Source organism: Neopelma chrysocephalum, unplaced genomic scaffold (genome assembly GCF_003984885.1).
Source record: "Neopelma chrysocephalum unplaced genomic scaffold, ASM398488v2 Primary Assembly neopelma1_182, whole genome shotgun sequence".
Classification (NCBI taxonomy): Eukaryota; Metazoa; Chordata; class Aves; order Passeriformes; family Pipridae; genus Neopelma; species Neopelma chrysocephalum.
Window position 1 is genome coordinate 1,616,925 of NW_020897844.1, and position 19,137 is coordinate 1,636,061.

The 19,137-nt window shown below is 50.8% G+C and overlaps 1 protein-coding gene across 2 annotated transcripts in view; it reads left to right on the forward strand.

Moving 5' to 3' along the window:
* Positions 1-19,137, forward strand: part of KANSL1 (KAT8 regulatory NSL complex subunit 1) — a 104,631-nt gene that overhangs the window by 81,978 nt on the left and 3,516 nt on the right. Inside the window, exons 5-13 of one of the 2 annotated variants that reach the window (XM_027702224.1) lie at positions 4,365-4,480; positions 5,830-6,025; positions 8,468-8,633; positions 12,718-12,900; positions 13,245-13,403; positions 13,705-13,856; positions 16,173-16,291; positions 16,890-16,947; positions 17,800-17,912. In XM_027702224.1, the coding sequence (XP_027558025.1) occupies positions 4,365-4,480; positions 5,830-6,025; positions 8,468-8,633; positions 12,718-12,900; positions 13,245-13,403; positions 13,705-13,856; positions 16,173-16,291; positions 16,890-16,947; positions 17,800-17,912 (1,262 nt within the window). The remainder of the gene's footprint in view (positions 1-4,364; positions 4,481-5,829; positions 6,026-8,467; positions 8,634-12,717; positions 12,901-13,244; positions 13,404-13,704; positions 13,857-16,172; positions 16,292-16,889; positions 16,948-17,799; positions 17,913-19,137) is intronic. The other variant, XM_027702225.1, reaches the window with a different exon arrangement.

The following is a 19,137-nucleotide window of genomic DNA, read 5'->3' on the forward strand; positions in this document are numbered from 1 at the left end:
TGCAACATTCCTGCTTTTCTGTCCCAAGCTGCAACATTCCTGCTTTTTCTATCCTAATGCCACGTCTGGGGAGAAACAGAGCATCACTGCAGTTGGGAGTGCTGGAGGTTCATGTTCAGTGTAGTTGACACAGGTAAAAAAACTTAACTAGAAGGGACCATAAAACTGTACTTGGAGTTTTTTCCTCTGTCCCTGGTAAGACTTTGTCCAGGATTTCCTGGTGCTGAGTGATAACATGAAATACAGTGAAATTTGTCATTAACACCGGGCCACAGAGGGGTTATGAGGAGTGATTGGAATAAAACCCCTCCTTGCTCGACACTGGCTTTCAGGTGTGTGTTTGGGGTTTAAGTCTTTAATTAGCAGATTAGCTGAGCCCAGAACTGCCGGGGAGTTTGGTACAAAGGACAGGTTTTGCTCACAACTGGAGCAGTGGATGGTGGTTGAGATGGGAACAGAGCTGGGGAGCAGGGACAGGGACTGAGGAGCCGTGATTGAGTCACGAGCATTACGCAGTGTCTGGGTTGGAACAGTGGTGTCCGTCTGTTCTGTGCTCCCCCCCTCTCCTTTTCATGCTTTAATCCAAAAAGCACTTGGAGAGTAATAAACGAGCGCAGTGACAGCGAGCTCCGATTCGCCTCGGAAGCAGCTCCTGCACTGATGGATTGGCTGTTGTTTGGGAGCTAATCTGGAATGGCAAGCTGATAACGGAGAAAAATGAGCAAATTTGTCAGTGATAGGAGGAATATTTTCTTCCTTGTCTGTTTAAATCAGGATGTTTATCTGATGTGAGTGTATTTTCAACCTGGGAAGCTGCAGGTGGAAGGACTGTGTCCCACCTGACTTTGTCCCTACATGGAATCATGGAATCACAGGATGGTTTGGGTTGGAAGGGACCTTATAGACCATCCAGTTTTACCCCCTGCCACGGGCAGGGACACCTTCCACTAGCCCAGGTTGCTCCAAGCCCCATCCAGCCTGGCCTTGGACAGTTCCAGGGATGGGGCAGCCACAGCTTCTCTGGGCAACCTGGGCCAGGGCCTCCCCACCCTCACAGGGAAGCATTTTTCCTAATATCCACTCTAAATCTGCCCTCCTCCAGCTTAAGGCCAAGTAGCATTAATACATAGTAAAGGCATTTTCCATCTGCTTACAAAATCATCACATTGTCCTTTTTTAGACTGTCTTAGGCAATCTTGGAATGTTTGGAACAGAAGGTGTAGATTCCTGGTGAATGGAAAAGAAGCTGCTTGCTTCTCTTTTGCTGCTCACAGCCACCTCCCTGTTGCTGTGTTTACTCATTTCCTGCTTTTTCCCTTTTCTCATCCCTTTCACTCGGGTCTGAGCTCTCCAGTCAGAGACTTTTATTATTGCAGGGCTCGCTCTGGCAGGTCTGGAGGTACCAATGACACAAATCATAGACACTGAGAGCAGTGAAAAACAACATTTTCAGCGTAACACAGGCTGCAGGTTCCCACCTGGCACTTTCTTATGGCTACTCCTGCAGCCCTGCAGCCCATCTTGGAGCCTGCTCCTGAAAAAGGTGTTTTATTCCCTTTCCACAGGGACACACACTTCATTCCACACTCTCAGCTCCTCTGCAGTGGTGCTGGAGGTGTCAGCCACCAGAACCCTGCCTGGAGGGTTCCTGCTTAATTAGAGCAGCTCGTTAGGGCGGGGTGTTGAGTCAGAGCCTTGATCTGCTCGGAGCCAGAGATTAGCCCCTTTCCCGGGTGTTTGGACACTTACTGGAATGGTATCTCTTGGGCCTCTCCTGGAGAGGTGCTTATCATTCTGGCACTCTCCAGGCTGTGAGAATTAGGGGCTTTCCCCTCCCCCCCCAAACTGGCAGAGTTAGAGACACATCTGCAACGTGGAATAAGGGGAGGAATCCATTCTGTCTCATCCCCAGCTCCCTTTGGATCTCAGCCTCTCCCGAGTGCCTCCCTTGGCCGGCGCCGGATGTGTGTCCTTGGGCATCAGCTTCCTACGTGGGATGTGGCTGATAATCCCTGGGAGGAACTAATCCTATCACCAGTGGAGGGAAGGGCTTTGCAAATAAGGCCTGGGAATATCTGTTGGGAACTGGAAGCTCAGTAGGTGAATAAATATTTTTGCCTGAAGATGGAAATAACACGAAGCCCTGAAGACATAACTTGGCTGTTGAGATTGATTCTGTGCTTGGTTTGCTCGTCTGGTGAGGGGGTGCACTCAAAATAGTCAGTAGTTAGGGGGGTTGTATCTATTAATAGGATAAGGTCTGACTCTGCCTGGTTTTGTTTGGGATTTTTTGGGAATACGGGGAACATTCCTGGTGTTGGCTCATGACTCCCTGCCCACACACAGCTGCTTTCCTGCCCTGAGGGCTCCTGGTAGTCTGCTGGTTTCATGTGCAACAAGCAGATGTGCTGCAGCTCAATGTTTGACGCCCCTCCAAGAGTCCTGTGGGTCCTCAAGACCTGGAGTTCCAGCCCCAAAACACAGAGAAGAGCTCAGTCAGGAGCATGGATGTGATCCTGAACGCTCCTCTGGATCCCAGCCTCTGTGCCCAGCCAGCCCTGGAGGACGGCGTGGAGCTGGGCAGTGCATCCAGGAGGAGCTGCTGTGGGAGCTCTGAGTGCAGGAGGTGTTGGCTCTTGTGGGCCACGTTGGTGCACACCCATCTCGGGGTGATAAGCTGAGCCTGGGCTGCTCCTGATAAATACACGTTGGATTGATGCTTCCCAGCTCCCTCACGGGAAGCAGCCAGGTCACACTGTCTTTAACCACTGAGCCAGAGCCAGCTCTTGGAGAAGAAGTTCCTCCTTTAGGACCCTTTGTGGAGAAGCAAATAAATACCCGATTTCCAAAGAGCTTATGAGTCATGTGTGTCCCCGCCCTGCTGAACCGGGGCTGCCTCCGGCGGAGCCGTCACGTGAAGGCTCAGCCGTGCCAAGCCTCTGGAAAGCAGAGGGAAAGTGTTCAGCTGCTGCCCTGCCCTCACCTCCCCGGGGTGCCGGGTTTACCTGTGTCTCAGGTGGGATCTGATCTTGCTCAGACCAGGTGGTGGATGAGCCGGTCGGTCGGATCCCGTCGGATTCCATCTCTGCTCCCCCGTGGAAGAAACGTATTTTTCAGCAGAAGTGTAGAAACCCCAGCAAAGTTCCTCAAACAGGCCCAGGCAGAAGTTGTCTGTGTTGTTGGAGGTGGCCCTTCCCTGGGTGACTCAGGTCTCTGCTCTTCTGGAAACCGTTAATCCAGCGCTGCCCTGGCCTGGTTTAGTTGCTCATTGAGTTGGGGGTGATTGCAGGGAGGATTTAATCAGTGCAATCTGGATGGATTTGGGATGGAGTCAGGGACAAGTCTGGACATCTGTATGGGGGTCAGAGCTCTGCTTTTGCCTTTTTTATTAGTACTTGAACCGCACCACTGGTGTGTGCACAGAGGGGGAACCCCAGCTGCAGACAGGGCAGGGAGTGTGGGAGGTGCTGCAGGAAGGAAGAAATGAAGTTTAACCCAGGGGGGAGCGTGTCTGACACCAAAACCAAGGGACTGCAAGGCTGAGACTGGGGGGGTTGAGTGCCAGGGGTGTGGACACACTGGACCAAGCTGGCACCTGCCAGGATGGGGAGCAGGAATGCCACTGGTGGGAGGCACCAAGCCGGTGTGTCCTTGGAGGCTTGGACAGTCCTGCTGCTCCCTGCAGAGCCAGGGAGTTCGTGTTTCAAACCAAAGGCAGAAGGGATCGTAGGGCACAGTGTCTTTAACTCAGTGTTTACTTACTTCCCTCTGCCAAAAAGGTGTTTCCAGCTTTGTGTTTATCTGGCACTTTTAGCATTACACACTTGCCCTGCTGGCATCCCAACCCCACAGTTAAAACACTTTCTAAAGTGCTTTTGGGACCGTGTTTGCACAGGCAGTGAGTTAAAATGCAAATTCAGTTTTGCAAGTCTGTTCTCCTCTCCCTCCCCTCCCATTTTCCCCCAAAGTGCTTGGACAGGACCTTTCAGCACAAACCAAACTGCAGGAGAGCCTGCAAGGTTTACAGGTGGTGATGAACTTGTTTGCACCACGGAGACAAAATGCTAAAATCTCCTTAAAGCCCTCAGCCTTTCATGCTCCTGGTTGCCTGAGGGGAATTAAAGTCCTTTGGATCTTGGAATGAAAGAGCTGCCATGTATCCGTCCTCTTACTGCTCCCTAAGAACTCCCTGTGTCCCTGGTCTCATGTTCACATAGTGACTCCTGAACCCTGGTTTGAAGTCCTGTGTGGAAATCCATGGCTGCAGTGCAGAATCCTCAACTAGAATCCGGGAATAAGAAAGTTGTGGTTGTTTAAGAAGCTTTTTTTTTTTATTAATTTATATTTTTCCCATCCTTCCTTAGAGCGTTTCTGGATCCCAGCCACTAGAAAACTTGGGTATTTCTGCTGCAAATACTCCTGAATCCCATCCCACCAAGCCCTGTGGAGCACCAAGACCCGTCAATGGAGTTATTAACACGTAAGCTGCTGGGATATTATGGGAAGAGTGTGATTTTTGTGATCTTGACAACATCCCGTCTGAAACCAGCCTGTAACTGGGTTGGTGATGGTATAAAATGGTCTCTTTTTTTTTCCAAAAGCACGGTGGTGCATCGTGCTTGGAAACATTTTGGAGGAGATTGCTTGCTTGAGGTTTTCTGCTGCATTGTTTTGCTGAAAATGGAATTAAGCTGAGCTGTGTTTACACGAACAGGCCCCGCAGGCAGCCGTGCACCGAGCACGGGCAGGACTGGTTTCTTTACGAGTATTTTTAATACACTTTGCAAATCGTGTGATTCAAAGGTACCAGTGCCCCACTTGCAGAATTACCTGTAACCACTGACCCACTTTTCTGGAGTTACCGAGGATCACAAATCCCGCCGATCTGGGGAGTAAAACTTCCTAAAGTCTTGGTTTCTCCAGGCTGTTTCTGTTGGGTAAATGAAAACAAGTGGAAGACATTCCACGATGCTGCAGGGTCGAACCACTTGAAACCCCTTGAAAACCATTGCACTTGCTCAGTTCCTTGAGGGAGGCAGGAAAAAAGAGAGGGAAGAGGGGAAGGAGAGAGGGATGGATCCTGCACCGGTGGAGCACGAGGAAGCGTAGGAATCACGGATCAGGGAGCCCATGGCTGCAGCTGGAACACTGCAGGCTATAACAGAGCCCTTTGTATCCCTGTAGCCTTTGAACTGCACAGCCTTAGACCACAGGGCTTTCATGTTTTGCATTTTTAGAAATGAAACACTTGCAGAATAGGCATGAAAAGGTTCCGTGGATGAGGCGCTGCTGTGCTGGGATCTGGTCGGGGCATGGGGGCATTGATGCCGGGGCTGCTGCATCCTTTGTGTGTGAGAAAAGAGGTTAATCTTAACACTGCACCTCTCTGCTGAGAGTTGTTACGGGTAGAGATCTCAGATATTCATCAGAATCAACTTTACATCAGGGTTAAATATTTTTTAAATAAAATTATATGTTCTCTGGCGTTTAGACTCATGAAACCTGTTGTCTTAAGGTTCCCCGAGCTGTAATTCTGGAGGAAGCTGAATTCTAAGATAAAAGCTGTTCAGGTCTAAAGTGGCTTTTGCTCTGTGACTGGCTTTAAATAATGTTTTTTGTTCGGGAGCTTCCAAAGGTATTTTGTCAAAGATTCAGTGGTGGGAAAGTGGAAGGTGACCAAAGTAAAAGCAAAAATTAGAGTCGATTTAATAAAAGCTGTCACCTCACGAACTGCAAGGCTTTAAACTCAGCTTGCAGTGTTTGCTCAGGTCTGAACCCCAACCTGCCTGAGTGAGTAACGGGATCTCATTCTCCTCTCTTCTGGGCCAGTCTTCAGCCTGGCCTGGCAGAACACGCTCAGGGAGATGGCCAGGAAGCTGAGGAGCTCCTGCATAAAAAGCAACGACTGAACCTGGTTCCTGCCCCCTCGGACGGGACGTGTGTGGCCGCGCGCACCCGCCCCGTCCTGAGCTGCAAGAAGCGACGGCTCGTCCGACCCAGCACCATCATGCCCCTCTCCAAAAAGGTCAGTTTGGCTTTTTTTGATGTTACTTTTCTTATAGAAAGGGAAAAAAATAACAGGGGGGAAGAGCAGGACAGTGAGGCTTCAAAGGCTGCTGGAGAAATAAAGGAGAAACGAAGGAGAAGCTTAATTTGTTGATTTTTTCTCTGCTGACACTGGGGAGGGAAGATGCTGAACTCTTTGAGTTTTCTTATCCAAAACCAACCAGCCCGAGGTGAACTCAAGGCCAAGTAGTTCAGTGTGGCACAGTCTGAGCAGTTAAAAGAAACCCTGAGAAGTCAAGTATCAGGAAACCTGAACTCTGACACAGGAATTAACACAGCCCCAGGAAGTCCCTGCTGCTGCTCACAGAAAAACCACAGTTGTCTGCCCAGGCACAAATGAGAATGTCCTGCTTAGGTGGCTGTGTTTGCTTCCAGTGCTCAAATTTGGAAGTCACTGAATGCCCTCACTGTTTCTGGTTTTGTTATCTGGATTTTCAAAAATTTATTTTATACTCTTCTCCCTTATGCAGAATTCATTCAGTGGAAATACAGTTTTATTGCCTGTATGAGGAAGGGCTGTGCTTCATTCTTTTTAATTTCTCTTAGGAACACCCTAAACTGTCAGTTGGAAGGAACAGAGTGAGAAATTGAGGAAATAAGGACCTTTTTTGTGCATACAGAACCACAGATGGCAAAAATCCACTTACCTTTGAGTCAGAGGGTTTCAAGTCAAACTTTCCCACAAGGGTTCGGGGGGGTTTTCACTCTGTGAATGTTTTAAAGAGAAGCTCAGAAAGCAGCATTTTTCTGAGCAAAACAGATTCTTGCTCAGCTGAGTCAGCTTGAACTGATCCCTCATTTGCAGTTTTATCTGGGGTGTTTCTGGGAGAGCTCTGCAGTGATTACTGGCAGTATCTTCAGTGATTTGGAAGTGTAGGAACTGTCTCAGGGATGATGCTGAATTGTGCCCTCAGTGTCTGAAGAATTGGCCGTTGATTCTGTGTTAGATCTTTATTGTAATCACCAAATACATTTGATAATCAAGGATGGTTCAGAAAAGCAGTTCCAAGGATGGAAGAAGTGCCAGATATCAGGGGGTTTCTGTGGATTCCTCCAGTTATTCCAGAGAAAGCTGAGTCATGGCTAAGTCCTGCTCCAGAAATACCGTGTTGTCTCCAGTTGACCACACTCTCCTGTCTGGCACAAAGTGGTTGTGGATTGGTGGGACCAGAAATAACAACCAGGAGAGATCAAAGTTTCAACAGAGATCATCCATCACTTGAAATGTTAAAACTGGGAGATGTCCTGTAGGAAAGAAAAGTGATTTAAAGGTTGAGTGTGTGTAGTTGGTAACAGAGTGGCAGGATTACCTCACTCCTGGCACAGCCACCCTGGTTAGAAAGCCCTGTGGGGTTAATTTTCATTATTGTTTTAATTAATTCTCAGCAGTGGTACAACACTGCTGGTTCAGGCTCATTTTGGGATCCATCACAACATCCCCTGGGCAGAGCAGAGGAACTGCTCAGTTACCTCTTCCTCCTCCTCACTGGGCACTGAAGTGTCTGCCTGTTGCATTTGCCCTCAGTGAATTATATCTGATTTATTTTAGATAATTTTTCTTCATTTATAACATGAATGGATTTCCAGCTCTTTCCTTCAAGGTGTTTGTAGCCCTCCCAGTTGAGTGTTATTTGCTGTGGATATTTTCTTCCATCATTCAAGTCATTCATGGAAATTATTTGACTAATTCTGCCTCAGAACAGGTTTCTGCAGGATCCAGTTTGAGCCATTCTCCCATTTTGATGTGGAATTGTGGGTTGTTGTCTCTGCATGGGATTTACATCCAGTTGTGTGTCTGCCTGCAGTGGTTTAATATAAATGAAGTCTGTATAAAGCCTATAAATCTGTGAATTGAGAGCCTGTCCTGGATTAAGGAACAAGGTTGAAAAACACCTTTGTCACTCTGTAGATGTCCCTGTAAGTGTCAGCTCTTGGCATATAATGATGGCTCTGACCCATCTGAACTAAAAATGGCGCTTTTTTCCCGCTCTCTGACAACTGAATTGTGCTGCCTCATGATTTTTATAAATGAGGTTTCAACCTAGATAAAATTAAACACTTTTAGTCAAATTTAGCAGCTGTTAAACTGTCTGTGCTGGTGAGCCGGAGTTTTCAGTTGTGTTTATGCAAAGTGAAATCGTCCCCTCATGAGGCCGCACTAAATTCACAGGTTTTATACAATGCACATTAAAAAAAGGCGTGTATATAATCTATACCTTTTAATATAATTTTAGATACATACATATATATATATATAGACACAAGGTATCAAAAAAAAAAAAAAACACAAAAAAGCAGTGACCTGATGTTTCTAATGACCTGTCAGGTGGGAATGTGTGAAGAGAGTCCTTAGACACGTTGACCTCTGATGTGTTGAGCCTGTTTCTTGTCCCTTTTCCAGGTCCACCGTAACAACCTGGCCCGTTGTAGCTGTGACGTGAACCCCTCCTGTGCCCTGTGTGGCACTCGGAGCTCCACCACTCTGGAAATCCAGTATGATGCCCCTTTGCTGGAGCGCCTCTCCCAGCTGGACTCCTGTATCCATCCTGTCCTGTCATTCCCAGATGGTAAGTGCAGCACCCCCCGGGTCAAACTGGGTCCTGAGCTGGGTTACAAGGGATGCTTGGAGGTGCTCCAGAGCCTGCTCCTCCATCCTGGCCTTCCAGGGGAGCTGCACATCCCTTGGGTACAACCAAACTTGTCCATCTGCTGGTGTTTTTAGGATTAGAGCATCTGATCTGCTCTGAACGTGTGTTTTGGGAATCTGACCTGGAGCCTCACTGGTGGTGGAGGAGCCAGGCAGTGCCTGGGAGTCTGTCCTGGGCTGGGGCCTTTGGTGTTCTAAACCACTTGTGAAATGTTTGCTTTTGCAGAGTTTATTCACCCAGATAAAATGATTTGTGGATTGGTTTGTCGCAGGAAATTCTTTTGACCTTGTAAGGAATTGTAAATGGTCTTCCATGGTTCAGAGGGTACAGAAAGAAGGGATGTTCCCATTAAGACACTCGTTTCCCTGTGTTACAGCATCAGGGTTAATCATCATTAAGAGGAATAATTAACCAGCCCTGACTGGGGGTATTCACAGATTTCACATGCAGGAACTTTTCCCAAGGGAAAAATAGTTTCCAGAGTCTTTTGCTTCCTAAGCTGCCAAATTAAATACAGGTCTGTTCTTTGACCAAAAACTGTTGGCTTGGATGAGATTGGTGTCTGTCTGTCATCTTATCCCTCTGATCCCAAAACACAGGACCACGAGTGACAGGAACTGATACTTTTATCAGGAGAGCTGGGCAGTGCATGGATCAGAGTGATTCCTTCCCCTGGGATCAGTTCTTGGCTGCCTGAGGTGTAAAACACCTCTGCCAGAGAAGCTGTGGCTGCCCCTGGATCCCTGGAAGTGTCCAGGGCCAGGTTGGATGGGGCTTGGAGCAGCCTGGGCTAGTGGAAGGTGTCCTTGCCCATGGCAAGGAGTGGGAATGGGTGATGTTTAAGGTCCCTCCCAACCAAAACCATTCTGGGATTCTAATCCTGGCAGGAAGGTGTGTGGCCCTGCTTCCCATGGGGATGTCAAATGGTAGGTGCAGGTTAAGTCACTGGGCTGATGTGTGGTTTTGGGTTTAAACTCCAGCTTTTCACAAACTTTGTGTGACATTAGGAAGTGCAGGGAGTGTCTGGGAGCAATTAATCTGGCATCTTTCACTAGCACTATATTTAAACCAGACTAAAATAGTAAATTGGTGCTATTTTTAAAAACTGGATCCCTCCCCTCCCAGAGAAACAGCTCTGCTCAGGAGTGCTCAAGGAACTGAACGAAATCCTGAAGCAGGAATTTATTTCCTGGTTTCACAGCACTTGTGATCCTCTGTCTGTAGTGTTAAATATCCTGGGAAGTGGGAAGAGAACCTGTTGGGTTCTATTGCACCACAGCCACCAGGCAAATCATCTCATCCCATGTTTTTCCCATTTTTAGGGTCCCCTGCAGCCAACTCACAGGGTAAAAATCTGTTCTGGCTGCATGAGATTAAAAAAACTTTGGGTTTAAAACTAATTGCTGTAAAGCTTAAAGCACCTTACACAGAAATACCCATTTCCTGCTGCAAGATTAACTTTGATTATTCACTAAAGCTCAGTGCAGTTCTCTAAGGTTGATTTTTGGGATGGGGGTGCTTTTTTATCCTAGAAAGAGCCAGGTGTGATGTGTTCAGGGGGGAATTGCTCTGCCTGGTGCTGCCAGTGGGCAGTGAGGTGTCTCCCTGCCCGTGAACATTAATCCAGGATGGGGTTTTGGGGCTCCTGTGGTGGTTTTGGGGCTGGGTGGGTGTCCAGAGGCTGGGCCAGGATTCCTGGCTGGCTGGAGCCTGGCTGGGAGCTGTGAGCATGTGCTGACTTTCACTTTGAGCCCGTCTCTCCGGGCTCTCCGGTGCCAGCAGCCGGGATCTCCGGAGCATTTTGCCAAGGGCAAAATTGCCAGGAGGCTGCGGGAGGAAAAAGATCATTTATTCATTTATTCCTCTGGCAGGCAGAGCGCAGCCAGCGAGGCTTTTAACCCCTGCACTTGTGCTCTGTCAGCGCTTTGTCCCCTTTTGTCCCCTGCCTTGCAGGGTGGTGTGGTGGTGGTTTTTTTTTTTTTTCTGGTTCATCTGATTCCTCGCTGGGAATTTTCGGATGATGTAATAACCTTGGTGGGAGGATGAGCGCTGGGCTCAGTGTGGTTGCCATCTGCTGGTCCCTGGGAGCCCTGCACTGCTGCCCGAGAAGGAAGAGGAGGGAGCGATGGTGTCACTTGCTACACGGCCCCTGCTGCCAGGAGGGCAGTGCCAAACAGCCAAATAACTCATTTTCTGCTGACAACTTCCTCTCTTGGCGTGTTTTCTCTCCCTTCAGCCTCTCCCCTCCTTCCACGGATGTGTGGGATGTGAATTTTGAGGAGAAAGCAAAATATTAGTGAAGAGCAGAGGTCATTTTCCCAAAGTTTGACCACTCCAGTGGCTGGCATCATCCCTAAAGGACTGGACCCTTTCTGTTTTTTGGGACATGTCCCCATAAAGCAGCAGTGGTGGCCTGGGAGCTGCCACCACTCTGTGACAACCCTTCTTTTGCAAAGGGATGGGGTTAAACCATCAAGGTACTTGGAGTGCAGCTGTCTTGTTTTTTTCCAGGGAGCCTGGTCCCCACTGATTCCATCCCATACCCTGCCAGCTCCCTCCATCCTGTTTGCCTGGCTGGATCTGCTGGGGCTTTCCAGTCCTTAAAATTAGGAGGGAAATACTGGGAGAGGTTCAGATGTCAGCCAGCAGAGCTTGAGTCTCTGCCACTCGCCCTCTGAGGTGAAGAGTGAGGAGCTTTATTCCTTGTGCCAGGGCCTGGGAAGGTTCATCCCTGCTCAGGCCAACGTCAGAATCCCTGTGAAAATGTCACATGAGCTTGAGAGATGTGGGGGAGGGATATTGGTGCTCCTGATGCTCATCTTGGTGCTTTTAACTTCCACTTTTGCTTGTCCTGGGCTGTACTGGGGAGGAGAGGCAGAGGAGTGACCTGTCACACCACAAATCCCTGGTGTATTCCTCGTGGATGTAGTTGGAGAAGATAAATTCACATCTCAATAGTTTTCTTGTTAACCCTGAAGGGTTTAAGGCTTTTCCCAACTAGGATTTTGGCCCTTGGGCATATGAAAGGGAGATGGGTCTTAGAGGAGACTTAGGCAGTGGTGTTTGGTGCTCACATCTGGAGTGTGAAGCTCTGAGTGTGAAAAGAAGTGAGGCTGGAGTAGTTTGCTGCTCCAGTTATTGGTTTTTATTCCCTACCTTAGCCTTGCCTGCACAAGGAATACACAGAATAACCTCATCAGTGTTCCCTCTTTTGGCTGAGGTCAGAGTCAGGTTGTGTGGGATTTGGGAGAAACAAAGCTTGAGGAATGTGAGCAGGGATAGAGCCTGCCGGGGTTCACAGCAGCACAGCACACTTGTGCTCCTTGGAGGTGGCAGGATCAAACAGGGACAGGTGCCCTGGATTACTGTGATCCGTGAAAGCACAGAAATTCAGGCTCCAAATGCATCAGCTTCCCAGGTAATTATGTGAGTTTATTCTCGGGTGGCTCCGTGCCCCAGGCAGGGCAGTTACTCCTGCTCTTGGAGCCTCTCAGTTGTGCTCACTCACACAACTTCCCAGGATTGAGGTGCCACATCAGGCAGATTAACATCCTACAGTACCTGGTTGGCTTTTGGCTTGACCTGAAATGGAGCATTTAAGCTGAATTTCTCTCTTCCAGCCCAGATTTGATGTGCTGAGATACCTCAGATTCTTGGAAGTCAGATCTGAGGTAGCAGCACTGAGCGTGGCAGCACATGAGAGACCTCAGGGATGAAGACACATGGTTGTTCTGACAAAGGCTTCCTTCTCCTACCAGGATATACTTGGGCTGTGAATCCTGTAGAAAAGTCCTTTTCTCAAAGAGCTGCAGATCAGAAATGTTGGGTCCTATTGCAGGTCCTTTCTGACCATGAGGAGGTTTTAGGCAACCCTGGGTCTTACAGTCAGTACCTGTATATTCACCGAGGGCTGTTCTTACTGGGGGTACTGGGAGAGGGTGATGGGACCACAGCTTTTGGTTTCACCTTTAATTTGCATTCTGTGTCCTGTATCCCCCTGCAGATGTGCCGACGAGCCTGCACTTCCAGAGCATGTTGAAATCTCAGTGGCAGAACAAACCCTACGAGAAAACTAAACCTCCCAAAAAGCTGTCGCTCAAGCACAGAGCCCCCATGCCCAGCAGCCTGGCAGACCCTGCCCGCAAGGACCGCCACAAGCTGGTCAACTCCTTCTTCACCGCAGCCAGTAAGTGTTGGCCCTCCCCAGCCTGGTACCCGACGGTCTGGGTGGAGAGAGGAGGAGGAGACCCTTCAAATTCCACTCTTGGGGATGAGGCAGTGCAGGGCTGAAGGTGAAGTGTGTGCAGGCAGTGCAGCTCAGGTTTGTAGGGGCCTTTTCTTGCTCGGTGTGACCCGGGCAGTGCCACAGCTCGCTCAGCCCTGAGCGCACCCCTCCAGCACCCCGAGGGTGTGTGGAGCCTGACCTGTCTGGATTCAAGGAGCTGGTAAACTCTGCCCGAGCCTCCTGTGCCAACAGAAAGAGAGGTGAAAACAGGCGTTTCATAGCTCTTTCTCTGTTCCCCTCCTCAGAGCGCTCACATCAAAAATCCCAACCAGACAAGGCACACAGGCCGCCTTTAGACGATTTTTCGGCCGTGGCCAAGGCCGAGAGAGCGCCAGAGCGCTCTGCCCAGCCTGCTGCCCATGACAAAAAGAGATTGCGAGACTGCTCATCTGAGAGGAGTGAAGGTAGGCCCCCACGGGCAGGTGTCTCGGGGGGAGCTTGGGCTTTGCTGCACTCCCAGCCTCTGTGGGGGCACGCACTGCTTTGGGCCGTGTCGCCACCGCAGCGACGCCTCGTGTGCTCTAACTGCTTCTTCCCCAGGGCCTGCCAGCCTGGAAGGTGCTTCTCTTTCCTGCAAAGAGCTCCTCAGCACTGGCCGTTTCTGGTGCACATGGTCCTCTTCTCTCCACCGCCGCCCACCCCCCTGGGTGGGTTTTTGTTTCTGGCTAATGTCGTTCTCCCTTCTCTCCCGCCCTCCCCGTGCAGTGTTGAAGCACCACCCGGACGTCGGCGGCCCGAGCTACTTGTCGGCAGCTGTGACCCCCACCCCTCACAGCCCCATAGCTCGGCAACTGTCCACCTCCTCAGAGGGCTCAGCTCCTGCCAGCTCCACTTCCCAGGGCACCTCCAGCACCGCCGTGAGTATCTGCTGCCTTTCCGGAAGGGTTTCTGAGCTCAGCTCCATCACAGGGGCTCAGCTTTTGAGCAGTTCTTAGGCTGGACACTGCTCAGTGCTTCTCTTAGTGCTGGACCTGTTGGTTCAGCTGATGGGGGGGTTGCTGACCCTCCTCACTCTGATGTTGGGTCTGCAGGCATTCCTGGATGGATGTTGGCTGTGCAGAGCCACTGAGCTGCAATTACAGGTTCACCATCAGCTCAGGAACTGCTGATGGAACTTCCTGTTCCCAGCAGTCTCTTGGCTTTGCTCCACGTCCAGGTTCTGGTTTCTGGAGTTGTGTGGGGATGCCAGGAAGAGAAGAGCTGAGCAGCAGCAATGCTGCTGCTGGAACAGGGAGGCTCCCCCTGGGACAGCTTTCCCTGGGCTGTAAGTGGGGTTGGGGTCACAAGTCCATGGTACAACATAATCTACATAATATTTCAACTACACACAAGCTTCAGCAGTTGCTTAACTCAGACCATCTGAGGCACACTCAGCCTCCCAAAATAGTCAAGGAAAACAGGGTTTGGGACCTTTGTGCAGCTGTGTGGGTGAGCAGGTCCCCTCCCATGTGCCCAGGACAGATCAATAGCAGAGCTCCTCCACCAGAGCCTGACCCTCGTTAGCAGAAGCTCTTGATTGGAGGATTGAATTCTGCTGAGCTCACAAGTGTCCCAGTGAAGATTTTAATTCTGTCTGGCCACCCCAGTTGGTAGTTTGGGCCACAGCAGGGACAGTGGAGCAGGATTCCTTGAACCCCGACAGGGAAACCAGGGTGAGTAAGAGATGTCTGTCCCTGGCAGAGCTGAGGCACCACTTCCAGCTCAATCCCTTTGTCCCTGCTCCAAGCTTGTTGCTGTGGGGTTCCAGAACCCGGCTGGGTTCCTTCCCTGTAGAATTCAGTTGTTGCATCACCAGCTGTGACACCAGCGAAGCACCGGGGTGTGAGAAGAACCCAGAAGAGCAGCAGTGGTTCAGCTGGAGTGTGCTCGGTGTTTTTGGGGCAGCTCGAGCACACCGAGGAGGCCTTTCCTTGGTTTCACACACCCACCTTGGTCTTCTCTCGCTGCTTTTTTTGCTGCATTTTTACAATCTCGTTCAGAAATGCAAAATGAAGAGACTCAAATTCCACGGCCGAGTCCTACAGGAGTGTTCCAGGCTCCCTCCAGTGAACCAGATGAGGAGACTTCCCTTCCACAGCCGAATCCCACAGGAGGATTCCAGGCCCTGGGCTCCAGGCTCTGGGCTCAGGGGCAGAGGTCCCGGGTTCAGGCGTCGCAGGCGGCCGCAGGTTTGCGTTTGCTCCCCAGCTGAGGGGTCGGTCCCTGCTCCTGGCAGTGACACACTGGGATTTGGATTCCCTTGCTGCTGTGGCAGTAGCTGCCCACCCACTGCTTCCTCATCCAGCTTCATGCCAGCCCTGGGATTTGGCTGTGGCAGGTTCCCAACAGTTGGGTTCCCACATGTTCCTACACTGAGAGCCACAGGGATCTGAGGAGTCAGAGGATGTGGTGACTCACAGGTGACTCCATGAGGAAGAGGAGCCCTTTGCATATCAGGGTGGCCCATGAGGATTCTTGTCACTGAACCATCAGCGCTGCTGTCACAGGTTTTTGGAGGGAACCAAGTGATGGAAGAGCACCCAGCGTTCAACCAGGTTTAAACAGATCAATGAGGATCTTATTTCTCTCTTGGAACATTTATTCCAGTTGGAAGCCCAATGCAGATGGAGCTGTTGGGCTCCTGGTACAGCTGTCAGGACCAGAGATGAGCTCCTGTCTGACTGCTCTGCTCCTCCTCTGTCACAGGGTCACCTGGGGTGGGCCCAGACCCTGAGCAGGGCAGCTGTTCCCAAACATGATGGTCCTTCCCTCTTCCTTGATGGTTCCTCACCTTCTGGCAGTAGGGAATTGGATTATATGGGACATTTTTCCTCTTGCAGGGTCAGTTTATCGGCTGGATCCGTGTCCTGACCCACCTGGCTGTGCAGCAACTGGTGCCAGTGTGGGGGTGGTGGCTGGAGCTCAGCAGCTCTGGCTCACCTTTTTTTGGTGCCTGCAGGGACCAAAGCCCTTGTTTGGACTTTCCAAGTGAAGGATTTTGGGATGGGAAGGGGACTTGGAGCAAGCAGTAGGTGACCTCCATTCTGATGCAAACTGCTCTTGGTTCTGAAGTGTCCATAGGTTGTACAAGGTCCTTTTTCCAGCAATGACTCCCAACGACTTCCATGAATGACTTTCCAACGTGACAAAACCCACATCCCTTTCTCACGTGGTTCTTTGTCTTCCCATTGCAGCAGCCAAGGAGGAGGAGAGGAGAAAGCTCCTTCGATATCAACAACATCGTCATCCCGATGTCCGTGGCTGCGACGACCCGGGTGGAGAAGCTGCAGTACAAAGAGATCCTCACACCCAGGTACTGCCTGATCCCCCCTGGGGCTGTGGGAAAGGGCCTTGCTTTACTTATTCCTTGGGAATAAGGGATAGTTTGGAAAACTGACCATCGATGGAGACTGGCTAAGTTAGGGAATATTTTGTTTGAGTGTCCCTGTCCATCAAGGTCAGTGGCCTTACTCAGGTCTCTCTGTTCAGTTTAAAATCATCCTGGTTGTCCTCTTGTCCTGCTGCTGAGCCCAGAGGTCCTGGAGGTTTCACAGCTCTGCAGGTGCCTGGGCTGGGTTAACCTTGCATTGCAGTCTCTTCCCAACTTCCCTCTTTCTTCCTCCTGGTCCTCCGTGCTCTCCCCAGGCCCGTTTCAGAGCAGGGAGGGAGGGAACCTGTTGCTGAGCCAGAGGAAGAGGAGGAAATGCTGCAACCTCTGCTCTGCTTCCTCTGCCCTTGGCTTCAGCCGCACTGCAGACCAGCGAGGGGGTCTGGTGCTTAAAACTGAGCCTAAGTGTTATGCTCTTTGTCAGAGGGTTGTGTTTTCCCTTTCCCACGAGCCCGTGTTGGTGGTGGGGGGTGTGTGCTGCTGGTTCTGGCTGTGCCCTGACTGTGCCCTGGTGTTGTTGCAGCTGGCGTGAGGTGGATATCAGCGCTCTGAAGGCCAGCCCTGAGGAGGACAACGACGAGGTGAGAAGGATTTCATTTCCCAGTTGATGTGGGACGGGGTTGGTGGTGGCTGAACAGTGTCCCCGGAGGGAGCAGACATGGGGACCTCGGCAGGGAACCAGCTGGTGTTGGTTCCTTTGCAGGGGAGGCATGAGAAGCTGGGTTAGCTGGCTGGGTACAGCTGGATCCAAGGTCTGATTGCTGTCAGGAGACCTCTCTGGGCACCAATCTTTTTATGGAACAGCCTCATGAAGAAATCATGATCAGCCACTATAGTTATTATTAGTCATTATTTTAGTTAAATTGATAATGATATTTCTTTAAACCTCTGTGTGAGCACTTCCATTCTGGGGTAAGTGGCTTTCCTTTGCTTTTTAGTTCTTAATCTCTTCCTAAGCAGTGCTGACTCAGTTTAACAAGGTGCTCTCACACTCTCTTTAAGGATCTGCCTCCCTCCAGCCACTGATCTCTTCTCAGGCACCATCTCTTCTCTGTGGTGGCCAGTGACAGGACATGGGGGAACAGATGAAGCTGTGTCAGGGCAGAGTTAGGCTGGATTTTGGGAAAGGTTCTTCCCCCAGAGGGTGGTTGGCACTGACCAGGCTCCCCAGGGCAGTGGGCACAGCCCCAAGGCTGCCAGAGCTCCAGGAGTGTTTCAACAACGCTCTGAGGGACAGGGTGGGATTGTTGGGGTGTCTGTGCAGGGCAGGAGTTGGATGGATGATCCTTGTGGGTCCCTTCCAACTTGGAACATTCTGTGACTCAGTGAAAAACATTTAAACCCTCGTTGTAGCTTACGCTGGCAAAACCACACTTAGATGGTTGTTTGATGGCAGAAAGCTCTGACCAAGCCCTGTCCCCTTCCCTTTGCAGGTCGAGGACTTGTCTGATTCGGCCTTCGCGGCTCGGCACGGGAAGTGTGAGGAGATGGAGCGGGCGCGGTGGCTCTGGAGCACGAGCGTCCCCCCGCAGCGCCGGGGCAGCAGGTACGGCACCATTCCCACTGAGGGGTGCTCCTGGGAGGCTTTGTTGGATCAGCTGATCCATAAAAACGGTTTAAAGCTTGTGCTGCTGTTGGAAATTTTGGCCCCATCCAGCTGGAGGGGCCCATGGGGAAGTGGGGCACAGTCCTGCTGGGGTGGGGGTGAGGTTACACCCCGGTTTGGTGCCAACAACTCTCGTACCAACTGTTAGGATTCTGCTTTCTCAAGCACTTTGACTGCTCCAGAAGTGTGGGAGCTGGTGTGCCAGCTTGGGAGTCCAGAGGGGACACAAGGGCTGCAGTGGGCATCATTCCAGAGCAGGGAGCAGTGGCTGTGCTCACCCTGCCCCATTTACACTCACCTTAAGTTCCTCTGGTCGCTGGACGCTCGATTCCCTCTCCAAAGTGTCTTTCTGAGTGAGTGTCTAAAACCTCCCATGGATCTCATCAGAAACCTGCACAAGAAGAGATTGGCTTTTCTCCATCCCATTTTCAGTGGTTTGGTTGGTTGGTGCCACTCTGTCCTGGGGCAGAAGCTGCTGATTCCCAGCTGGGTGTGACTGCGCTGCCTCAGCCCCGCGAGGGTTTCAGTTTCTCTCAGTCTTTGGGGGTTTCTGCAGGAACTTCTGCAGGTGCCAGAGTGGCCTTTTTCAGACCCCCCTGGTGCCACTTCTGCCCCGTTTCCTCTGTGTGATTCCAGCTGCGATTCCCGGTGCTCCTGGAGTGTGTGGGACGTTTTGGTGTTTCTTTGCAAACCTCTTCAGCCCATGTCTTACATCTGATAACGCTTCCCCATGGCTTTGTTCCTCTGGAGACCCTTTTTGTGAGGAAGGATGTTGGTAGAAGGTGCCATGTTGAGTTCCTGGCTTGCTCACTGTGGTGGATTCAAGCTTCAGCTCATCGCTTTAGGAATGCTGGGGGGAAAGGACTTGCAGAGGTCTCTGGTCCAGCAGGAGACCTTGTTGGCCGTGGCTTTGGCCATGGGATCAACACTTCCAAGGAGGGAGATTCCCCCAGAGCTGGGGCCAGTATTCCCACTGTGGCTTTCCAGCAGGGAGAGATGGGGATGGGAGCAAACCTGGGATGTGGTTTGCTGTGTTTGTGCCAAGAGTCTGGCTGAGTTCAGCTTGGTGTCATCACATCCTGAGCTCCACCTTGGCAGGGTCCTTGCTCAGGTCCCATCCTGGAGTTGCTGGTTGTTCTCTGCAGTTGCTTTAGTCCTTCTTTAG